The sequence below is a fragment of the Ammospiza caudacuta genome, chromosome 5 (genome assembly GCF_027887145.1).
Source record: "Ammospiza caudacuta isolate bAmmCau1 chromosome 5, bAmmCau1.pri, whole genome shotgun sequence".
Lineage (NCBI taxonomy): Eukaryota > Metazoa > Chordata > Aves > Passeriformes > Passerellidae > Ammospiza > Ammospiza caudacuta.
The window spans coordinates 78,259,179-78,270,841 of NC_080597.1; the positions used below are offsets into that span (position 1 = coordinate 78,259,179).

The 11,663-nt window shown below is 53.6% G+C and overlaps 1 protein-coding gene across 1 annotated transcript; it reads left to right on the forward strand.

Moving 5' to 3' along the window:
- Positions 1-10,716: 10,716 nt before the first annotated feature.
- Positions 10,717-11,655, forward strand: LOC131558339 (olfactory receptor 5V1-like). The gene has a single exon (XM_058805989.1). The coding sequence runs from the start codon at positions 10,717-10,719 to the stop codon at positions 11,653-11,655; it is 939 nt and encodes a 312-aa protein (XP_058661972.1).
- The last annotated feature ends 8 nt before the right edge of the window (positions 11,656-11,663 follow it).

The following is an 11,663-nucleotide window of genomic DNA, read 5'->3' on the forward strand; positions in this document are numbered from 1 at the left end:
TGCAGATCTGCCAGCAGGATTGTCACAGTGACACCACCTGGCAGCCACCGAGATTCAGGTACCTGCTGGTGGCGCCTGGCCCTGAGGCTGTACCTGAGCACAGGTGCTCAGCCTGGGCAGCCCATTGCCCCAGACAGAGGGTTTGTTGTGTGAATCTAAAGCTGTCCAGCAGACTTTGTCAGAGACCTGAGGCTGAAGCACTTGGTATTTGATGCAGGAGACAGTGTCAAAACTGATTTTTTCTCTCCAAGGAAGTCTTACAAAAGGTCACAGGTTACTCTGCTTGGAGGGCTCTTAATCAAAGTGGGTTTGTTTGTTTGGGGTTTTTTTTCCCATTTTCTTTTTCTTTTCCTTGTAAATGCCCAGTAAGTGATTTTTGGCTTTTGCAGTGGTGCCTGCCCCATCGCTGGCAGTTTCCTGGGCTGAGCTGGATGGGCCTGGAGCAGCCTGGTGCAGTGGGTGACATCCCTGTTCACGGCAGGGGCACGGAGCTGCATGAGCTGTGTGGTCCCTCCCAGCCCAAGGCATTCCGTGCTGATGGGTGTGTGTTACAGCAGTAAATCAGTCTCCCAGCTGGTCTCAAACCCAGACAATGTGGCACCTCAGAACAGGTTTGAAGGGCGGTTTGAGATCCCTGTTTTCCCTGGCCCAGCTGTGGGGTCTGTGCACAGGGCTGGTCGCAGCTTCTGCCCAGGGGCTGCTGCCAAGCACAGCCTGGGGCACAGGGTCCAGCCCGGGCACCTGCAGGGACACCTCGGGTGTGGAGCTGGGACAGGGCATCTCACAGGGACATACCTGTGAGTCTGGGCCTGAACTCCATCTGCTCTTGCAAGAATTGAGCAGGTTTGTGTCAGCACTGGAGGGCACAACACGGTTTGGCCTGGGAAGAAGGGAAGGAGAGGCTTCAGAGGGAAATCAGTGCTGCTCCCAGCCCAGGCCTGGCCTCAGTCCCGGCCACCACGGGCAGAACCCTCTCAGCTTGAGGAATTTAATTTGATTCATTGCTGTAACACAAACTTTTAGTTACCTATTCAGGTACCGAGGAAAACCCAAGATAATGACTAAAGAAACCCCTGGGAAACACCTTTCCTGTACTTTCCCAGGTTCAGCTTCAGTCCAGCATCTTTTCTCCCCTCTTTTCCTGCAAGTTCTGCCTCCTCTCTCCCAGTCCCTGGGGAGGTGACACAGCACAGAGGGCTGGGGTTGGGCTGGGCTTTGCTTTTCTACTTGTTTCTTCCTCTTTCCTTCTTGTTTACTCACTCCTGGCACACCCACAGCCTTCAGTCCCTCAGGCGTGCACCTGCTCCCTGGGCTGGTCTCTTCAGGGAGAAATGGGCCAGTGGGAATGTCATGAAGTTTCTAGAGGAAAACGCTGCGTCCTGCACCTGGGCAGGGATGTTTCCATTTGCAACACTCACGTGAGGGACCAGAGAAGCATCTGGCTGTCCTGATGGCCGTGAGCCACCCCTGGGTCAGCAACGCACCTCTGTGGCCTGACAGCATCCTCAGGTGTGGGAGCCAGGGCACTCGCCCACAGGTTACCCCATCCCCTCCTGGGGCACAGGGAAGGCCACATCTGGAGCACTGGTGCCAGTTTTGGACTCCCCAGTGCCAGACAGCCTGCTGAGAGCTGGGGTCCAGCATGGACTGATTAGGACATCTGAGAATCTGACGGGTAAGGAGAGGCTGAGGGCTGGGGCTGCTCAGACTCAGGAGCTCAGTGGGGTTTATCAATGGGTAGAAATCCCAGGTGTGAGCAGTGAAGGGAACCTCAGGTATCCCAGGAATGGACACAAGGCAATGGAAATGACCTGAAAACTGGCAATTTCGCTGAGACATAAAAATCCCTCTTTTATTATTTTTATACTCCAAGAGCGATAAAATAAGGTCAGGAGCCCGTATACCAAGGCAGGGCTTTGGCCTCAACACCCTCTGGAGTTTCTTTCTGTGCTGCTTGGCAGGTGTGGGCCCCGGGCTGTTGCTGCAGTGGCAGGGGATGCCCCGGGGCCAGCTGGGCACCTGGGCAGCAGGTCAGGCCTCTCCTTCCCCCAGCAAGGCCATAATTCCTGCCAGCCCCACCACGGGCTCTGCTGCTGTTCAGTATTGCCCTCTCTGCAGTTGATCTGTGTTGGAACCCTGGATGCTGAGAATTCCAGACTTTCTGTGCTGACATGTGTTTTGCGGAGAAAAGAAGAAACCTCACAACTTTATAAAAGTCGTAAAGCCCATTAGGACGTGCGACTGGACGCAAGCCTCCCCAACAAGGCATGCCTACCCCTGAAGACTTTAGGTCTCCTTTTATCCCCCTTCCAAATGCATATGCATACAGTTTCACAATAGGTTCATACATATTCATTCCGCGTGACATTTAGCACCAGTTCTTCTTTATCAAAGGAATTTCTAGGTCGGGGGCAAATTGACCTCGTGGTCTTTTCTGTTTTTCTTTCTCTGTCTCCTTGTTGTCTCTGGAATGCGGCTTTTCCTTCAGCTCTGGCCTCACAGACTTTTCACCTTTCTTAGACACTTCACCTAATTCAGAATGGATCTTTACTCTGTCTCACATGCACCGATCCCCAAGAGAACACAGCATTTGACCTGAGGCTGTGGAAAAGGCTTCAAAAATTGACAGATAGCGCTGGGATTATGGGTGTGTAGCTGGTTAGAAGTATGTGATAGCACAGGGTGGAAAACTTAGAGTTTAAGGTTTTAGAATATAGTAATATATGTAGAGCAAGATGGAGGGTTTAGCACGGTAGGTGGTCCTTCTTCACCTTCTTCCTTCGTCATCCCAATGGGTTTGGGTGATTTTGTGTAACTTGACAGAAAAGTCTGCATTGCAGACTTTGAGTGATTAGTTATTGGGTTAAACATGAAAATAATTTAGGTGCCATTTCTTAATTGGATAGTTTAGCCTTAAAAGACCATGTACAGAAGATTGTTAGCCATTTTGTAGCTTGTTAGTAGAATGCTGTAGAACTCACCACTTGTAATAGAGATAAGAAATAATAAACACCTGAGTCCAGACACAAAACACTGTCTTGAGTGCTTCAATCCCCACCCTGACAGAGGCAGAAAGGAAGCCAAGAACCAGCAGATCTGCTCTTCTCACAACAGCCTGTGTCCTGCTTTTCCCAGGTCCGGGGACAAGGAAAAATGGATACAATGGAAATAAAGACAAATTTACTGCTTCAGTGCTGGCTGCACTTGTCTCTGCTAAAGCTGCATCTCACTGTGCAGAGCTGCAGACAAGGGTGCTGTAGGTGGCCAAAGATTTTGTGGATTTGATCTTGTATCAGGCTGTGGGTTCTCACATCGAAAGAAAAGGAGCCTGGGAAAGCAGCCACAGAATCAAATCCCAGGCAAACAGTAGTAATGGTGTTCAGGAAAGGCTGAGCCAGAGCAGTCCAATCCATCCCCACACTGAAAGTTCCAGAGGATTAGCAAACAGTCATCTGAGATTTGGGGGGCACAACCCTGTAGGCCACAGTTTTCCCACAGAGCTGCTGTACAAAGCAGGAGGAACAAGGAGTGAGAGAAACACCAAACTGCAGAAAAAAATCCTCATAGATTGGGGCTGTTTTCTTCCAGCACAGAAAACAAACACTCTCTTGTAGGAGTGACAGGGATAGGACGGTCAGGACGGACGGAGACGAGAGATCTCTGAAGCCAAGGCTTGGAACTTAGGGTTTATTGCAGAGGGCCTGGGTGCAGGGCCCTGCTGGGATTTGGGGTTTATTGCAGAGGGCCTGGGTGCAGGGCCCTGCTGGGATTTGGGGTTTATTGCAGAGGGCCTGGGTGCAGGGCCCTGCTGGGATTTGGGGTTTATTGCACAGGGCCTGGGTGCAGGGCCCTGCTGGGATTTGGGGTTTATTGCACAGGGCCTGGGTGCAGGACCCTGCTGGGATTTGGGGTTTATTGCACAGGGCCTGGGTGCAGGGCCCTGCTGGGATTTGGGGTTTATTGCACAGGGCCTGGGTGCAGGGCCCTGCTGGGATTTGGGGTTTATTGCACAGGGCCTGGGTGCAGGGCCCTGCTGGAGCTGCAGCCACAGCTCGGAGCAGGCCCCAGAGAGGAGCCCCAAAAGAGAGAGAGAGAGCAAGAGGAAAAGAGAGGACAGAAGAGAGTGAAGTTTCCGTTACAATACAATGAATCTTCTTCTGTGCTGAATATTCTATTTTTCACTAACTAGTTTAGTAGAAGATAAAAATCTTACAGCATTTACATACAGCCTGTAAGAATCATTACATTAGCATACTGTGTTACATTTTAGACCCTAAAATCTCCTCTTTGGGCCCCTTCTGCCAAGCTGTAGGGTCTGTTCTGACCCTTAGGCCTGTCTGCAAGCAGAGGGTGTTGTTCCATCAAAAGGGGATTACCTTCAGCCAGCCATGCCATTGTTTTTCAGTTGTTCAGTAACTGAGATATCACAAAGCTTGCTTTCATTTCAATCTCACTCATAGTTTCCATATTCTCAAAATCTTTTGCTGGACAATCATATTTACAAGGCTTCCCTGTTTCATCTTCCCCAACACTCTCCCACCTCATGCCCCAGACAGGCCAAGCATGGGCTGGATCTGGACTCTGACCAAATTTAACTTTGAGCTTGATGTGATGCCACAGAGCAGGAAAACCCCAGGACAGACCAGACTCCTGTGTACACAGCCAAGCCATCCACCTGGGCTCCTCCTCACCTGCGTGCAGACAGCCACATCTCTGTGATACCCTGCCCAAAGCCCTGGCAGGCTTCAGGAAGAACCAGTTTTCATCTCTTCTTCAGATCCTGATCCTAGTTATCAACGTGTCCAGGACCTGATCGGTCCCTCCATTCACACTTACTACTGAGTACTTGTATTAGCCAGATTTCCTCATTAATGCTCCCCTGCCTTCCAAAACATTCCTGATAAACAAAAGACAGTTCTGTATCTCCCACAGCACCCGGAGAAAGTTAAAAGCCATCAGCTGTGCAAAGCAGCTGCTGCTGCTGCTGGAGCTGAATATTTAAATTTAGCATGGGGCTGTGTTGATCCTTTCCGGAGAACAGATGTTTTATGGAAACACTTTAGAAATCCATCCCTGCCCTGAGTACAGGAGAGTTCTGGAAGCAATGGGAGGGATGAGTTTTGGTGGCAGCACTGTTGGAATGTCTGTGCAGCCATGTTCAGCATTTCCCAGTCCCATCCCTGGGTACCTTCACAGGGACAACAGGCAGGAGAAGTTTAAACATTGGACAGAAGGAAAACTCTAGAAAAACTATAGATGTGACGTTGTGGCAGCACCATCCATCAGAAAACTAAACTGAACCAGAATTCAGGTTATTGTTTTTGTTATTTTGTGACACAAAGTTTGGAGGTCAGATAAAGCAACCAAAAATCTTTGTGACAGAGAATTACAAGCCTGAGGCAAGGCCCAGGTCTCTGGTTTCAGCTTGGTCTGTACCCACAGATTAGGGATGGGAAAGGGGCAGCAAGGAGAGAAAAATTAGATAAATTGTGTTAAATTAAACCCTTTGGAAGTTAAAAATCAGAGGTGACTCAGCATAGGACCAAGAGGCAGCAGAATGACTCGAGCAAGTAATGTATGAGGTATGCAATGCTGTAGTAACTGATCCTACCTGCTGTGGGATATACCTGCTGTGGCTGGAGCAGAGCAAGAATTTGGGCAGGAGGTACAATCAGGATTGCAAATAGCCCTGGAATCTTAACATTTTATTTTTTGTTGCAAAAACAGATGTTTTCAAAATGCTTCCTGTCACCCAAATATTTCCCAGAGCCTGTCAAAGCACTGGCCAATTACTTACTGTTTTCCCTTTTTGTTTTACTTCAGCAGTTCCAGATGTGTGTCCTGGACATTTCAAGGGTGGTAGGTCTGTGCTGCCTGGGGCCTTCTGGCTCCAAGTGCCTCTGGGATGTGACTGATTCCAGCAGCTGTGGATTAAGTGGCTGCCTTGAACCTTTACCAGCCCAGAACTTTTAACAGCCCGCTGTGGGCCTCGTTTGCACATTGACAAACATGCAGGTGAGCAGGTGCAGTGCTCCGGGCTTTTGTAATTGGCCCTGGAGCTCCCGCTCCCACACAGGAGGCTGTGGGGAATGGGACCAAGCAGGCAGACTGGGAACTCAGGAACTTCTCTCTCCAACTTCATTATCCTGGTAGAAGTGCACTAATTGGCCTCAGAGCTGGTGCCCACACCTGGATGAGGAGCCTGGGGCAGCCGGGGACAGAGCAGTGGGGAGAAGGGCACATGCGGCAGGTGCCACCACGGCCCGGAAGGACCACGAGCAACCAAAAGTGCTGATCAGAGATGACAGAAGAGAGTTTCCTTGGTGCTTTCTTGGCCAGGTGAGTGCTGAGAATCTCCAAGGTCACAGTGGACTCTACCCACAGCAGGAATGGCTCTGGGGACACCAAGGAGCCATTTGTCTGCCAGTCCCTATTGGGAGGTTGCCCCCAAACTGGTGCCACGCTCACTGCAGGGGGACATGGAGGGAGGAGGAGGGGCAGCAGGCAAAATCCAGACAAAACCCACCACTTTCTTGTCCCCATCGTCAGAGGAAGCATTTGTGCCCATGTAGAGACCAGAACCAGCTGAGATACAAGCGATGGTGATTTCTGCTGGAGAAAGAATTCTCTAGCAGGAAGGTGCATCCCTCAAAGCAGCCAAGGAAACAGGACTGGGAGAAGCTGCTGGGGCTACAACAGTGCCCTTGGCTTTGGGAGATACGACACATGCTTGGAGAAAGTAAGGTAAGGTAAGAGTCTGATTTTCAGAAGTGACAAGTATTTTTAGGCTCTGGGCCCAATCCTGAAGGCTACACCCACAATTTGAGGTATTTGATTTAAAAAAAGATCTCCCTTAACATTTCACAAGTTCATGGAGATTTGATTTACTGCTGGACACCACTGGCCAGGTTTGTTATCCATCAGGAGACCAGAGGGGACACAAACATGACATTTATTATCCTAAAGGCTGTTCTGAAGATGTGGACTACCAGAACTGAAGTTTCTGGCATCCAGGGAGATTTCAGTATATTTTAATATTTGTGCCAAGTATTGGTGGTCTCAGAAAAGTCCCTTTTCAAAGTGGGAGGGGGTTTCTGCAAGTGCTGCCAGCATGTGCCTTCCCTAAAACCTTGGGAAAGTGACCAGGCTGTATTGGAATGCCATGGCACCAAGTTTCTGTGTGAAACAAGGAAATGCTCGTCACTGCCACAAGCAAAAGGCGTAATTCTGTAAACGTAAAGCAAACGAGTGAAAAAGTCCCATTACTGTGGCCCCTCTGCCCTGGCAGCCCAGCTGCCCTGCCTGAGAGCTGCTCGAGAGAGGCAGAGCCCACACTGTTCCATGTGCACACAGGACACAGATTCACAGCCACACACACACACAGGGCCACAGCCACAGCTGCTCTTTTCTTACACTTGCTGCTTATCTTTTCCAGCCCCAGACACTCTCTGACCTGCATTTCCCCTCACTGAGGCTGCCACTCCCTTGGCATCTATGCTGGATTTCCACACAGGGTGTTCATCCCCATCTGGGGCTGTAGCCTACACTTTGCCTATTTCCCAGAAGATGTTACTGCTCATCCTCTCATCTCCTGACATTCCAGATCCAGAGTTTATGCTTGGACCATCTCCTCTGCCCCACCAGCGGGAGCAGAAGCTGCAAGGACACCACAGTGCTTCCCTGCTGCAGAAACATCTCGGCCTCTCTCCATCTCCAGCCTCACTCCCTGCAGCAGCCCTCGTTTCCTGGGGGTCCCACTTTGCATTTCCCTGGCACTACATGGTGAGCTCCAGCTGAGCTCACTCCTCTATCAGGAGCAGCTCCAGGCTCTGAGCTGGCAGTGCTCACCGGCCATCTCACCGAGCTGGAGCCATCTCACTGCTGAGCCCTTCAGACATGCTGGGCACTGCTTTGTGCCTCCTGTGCCCAGCCAGTGCCACTGCTAGGGCTCTGTCCCTCCTGTCCAAGTCCTCTCCCGGCCTCTGGACCACATCAGCTCTCCCAGAGAGCTCTGCCTTGGGCTGGGTGGGCACGGTTAGCACAGGCAGTGAGAGCACAGGGAGCGTGGGTGCCTGCAGTCACCTCTGCTGTGCCCCTACAGCTGTGGTACTGCCAGCCTGGCAAAGGGCAGCCCCATCACTGCTCATCTCTGCTGAGAGGGGCAGGTGCAGGCACCTCACAGCCCTGCCACGGGTACGATGGGGCTGTAGGAAGGACTTGGCACCCAGGAGCTGCAGCTCCCAGCTCCTCCAGCAGCCTCCTCCCATGCCCAGGTGCCAAGGAGCTGCAAGGCTGGAGCCAGAGTCCGGCACTGCTCGGCACCTGGCACAGCCCGGCAGGGCTGGAGTCAGCATGGGTGCTGAGTCCCATGGGCTCAGTCCCACTGCTGCAGGCTGCTGGGTGCTGCTCCTCCTGCTGTCCCTGAGCAGGAGCCACCTCTGGAAGCCTCTCCCCAGGGCCCCCTCAGGGTTAAAAGCTTCTGCTGCGCTTACAGCCCTGAGGACACACACACGGGCTTCTCCTCACGCAGGTAAGGCAAACCAGCCAGCCCCCGGGCCATGGCTGCCACATGGAGCACAGGACAGCACCTGGGGACAGCTTACTAAGGACTAGGTGCCATCCAGGCTCTGCTCTTGGCTGGGGAGGTGAGGAGGGGTGAGAGGACAGGGCTTCACCAGGACATGCACTGCTGGGGGGCACCTGGCGCTGGCCGCCAGGGCTCTGGGTGGTCTGGGCAGGCTGTGCCTGCTGCTGCTGCCTCCAACAGAGGCATCCAGTCCTTTCCAAGAGAAATGAACCCTGTGTCGTTATCTGCTCCCTCAGTTCAGCTGTGCCCTTGCACTGGGCCATGGCTGTGCCCAAGGCTCAGGACCCACCTCCCAGGACTGAGTGCTCCAGGCTGCCTGCTCTGCTCACCTGAGTGAGGACAGGTGCAGTGCCTTGCTGAGGAGGGCCACATCCTCCTGCAGGGCAGTTTCCCTGCGTGGGTACGGAGCACAGGTGAGCTGCACCAGCAGAGCTGGGTCTCTGGTGGCTCACATGGCACTGTCACAAAGGTCTCTCCCATCTCCTGAGGGAAGGACAGGAACCTGCCTGGTACTGGTGGCACCCGTGTTCCCTCTCTGCTCCCCATCCAGCCTTTCTGGCCTTGTCTTTTTTTGGTCTTTGCTCACTGCATTTGCCCCCAGAAGCACCTTGGCCCCATCCATGGAGTCCATGGCAGGGGCAGGGTGGGCAGCAGCAGCCCTGGCTGGATGTGCCCAGCGCACACCACCCCTTCAGCCCCTGGCTGAAGTTCTGAACCAGAAATGCTTCCTCAGGCCTCCTCCATCTCTTGGACATGGTGATCACAGCTCCATGTGACAGTGGGCAAACCCCTTGTGCCAGGGTGAAAATTGAAATAGGATGATGGAAAAAAGGTGGGGAGTTCCAGGCAAGGAGATCCCTGCTGGCTTCAATTTTCCTGTGGTTCAACAAACCCCATGTGATGAGTTGCTCTTTGTTGGAACCTGTACTTTCGTAAGTGCAACCCCTGCTGAAATAAACAAGGCCAGGAGACTTCTCCTTTTTAATGCCTTTATTAAAAGTGATCAGCTCAGGATTGGGCGGATCGACGGGTGCACAGCGTCCCGTCGGCAGCCAGAGCGGCTCAGACGAGAATGTGCACAGCTCTGACCACAAGGAGCAGGGCTGGGGGAACCCCAGTCCTCGCAAGAGCCTTTAGGGTGTGGTGATCCTTTCCAGTTGTTAGTTCGGCGCGAGTCTCGCTCCCCTCCCAGACCTGGCCCGGGGGATCTCTAAGACAGGGTGAGGAACGATGAAGGTTTCCAGCATCTCTGCAGGCCCAGCACTCCGCTCCTCACATCCAGACATCACTCCAGTCTCTCAACTCTTAGGTGGCTCGTTGTTTTTGGGGTTTCTCCGTGAGTTTGGAGTCGGGGGTCCCACAAAGCATTCTGGTCTTGGGAGTCACTTTGCATAACGCCCCCCTTCTTAGGTGTCTTCCCTATTCTGAGAAAGGTACAACTTAGCCTCGGGCAAGGCTCTGCTAATACAAAAGGAGCAATTAGCCATAACGACCCGTGATTACAATAACAAAACACACAGAACTTGGGCAGGGCCAGTGATCTGGCTGCCTCTTTGTAACTTTTTCTCACAAAAAAATATTAACCGAATTTTTGTTCATAACACCTGCTTTGTGAGAGCTGGTTATTACAGAGCAGGAAACAGGATAAAGAAAAAAAAAATAACTGGTGCAGGGTGATGCCATATCCCTGGCCCAGGGCTGGGGAAGAGCAAGCTCAGTGACAGCATCTAGAGAATGCTGTGACCTGACCAGGGGCAGGGAAACATTTTCTCAGAATAAATACATCCAGGAGGGGGAGAGACACATGCTTGGAACAGTCATCAGGACGAGGGGCTGGGTAGGCAAAGAACTCCAAGGGGTGTGGGTGGATGCCCCCTGCTCTTGGGTTTTTCTGTGTGCTTCTTCTGCAGTCAGGTACCCGACCCGGGTTGGACTCCAAAACCCCAGCGTGTTAAATCTGAGCTCAAGAAACCTTCACCCACCAGGGAGATGGGACCAGAGCCGTACCATTAGGGACCCCCTTGCCTCACGGGGGGCTGTGCTCCAGTCCCCTGGCTCACAGCCGGGGAGAGAGCCTCCTCAGGGCTCCCTTCTGCCCAAAGCCGGACCCAGCTTACCCCACGGCAGGTATGAACCAGACACAGGTGACGGAGTTTGTGCTCCTGGGCTTTTCCCACGGCCGGCCCTTCCTCTTTGCTCTGTTCCTGGCCATTTACCTGGCCACGCTGCTGGGCAACTTTGTGATACTCTCCCTCGTGTCCCTGGATCCCCGCCTCCACAGCCCCATGTACTTCTTCCTGGGTCACCTGTCCTGCCTGGACCTTTGCTACTCCTCAGTGACGGTGCCCAAGATCCTGGCGAACGCTCTGTGCCCGCGGGCCACCATTTCCTACGGGGGGTGCCTGGCGCAGATGTTCCTGCTGATGTGGTGCGCGGGGGCCGAGTGCGCGCTGCTGGCCCTCATGGCCTACGACCGCTTTGCCGCCGTGTGCCAGCCGCTGCGCTACTGCCAGGCCCTGCGCCGCAGCGCCTGTGCCGCGGCCGCCGCCGGCTGCTGGCTCTGGGGGCTGCTGGACTCGACCCTGCACACGCTGCTGGCCACCCGGCTTTCCTTCTGCGGGGCTGCCCGGCTCCAGCACATCTTCTGCGACGCGCCGCCGCTGCTGGCGGCCGCCTGCAGCGACACCCGCCCCAACCAGCTGGCCCTCCACATCTCCAGCATCTTCGTGGGACTCAGTCCCTTCCTGCTCATCATCGTCTCCTACCTGTGTATCCTGGCCACCGTCCTTGGGATGCCGCTGGCCACCAGCCGGCGCAAGGCCTTCTCCACGTGCTCCACACACCTGATCGTGGTCACCCTGTACTTCGTGGCAGCCAACCTCAACTACAACCGGCCCAGCTTGGGCTACTCACCGGCAGCCGACATGCTGGTCTCTGTGCTCTACTGCATCGTCATCCCCATGCTGAACCCCCTCGTCTACAGCCTCCGCAACCGGGAGGTGTGGGGGGCCCTGCGGAAGGCCCTGCGGGTGGGTGCCACGCCAGGCTCCCCAGGCAGCAACACCTGAGCAGCGCC

Coding starts and splice junctions, on each gene's coding strand:
- LOC131558339 (XM_058805989.1), top strand. CDS start 10,717: ATGAACCAGACACAGGTGACGGAGTTTGTGCTCCTGGGCTTTTCCCAC.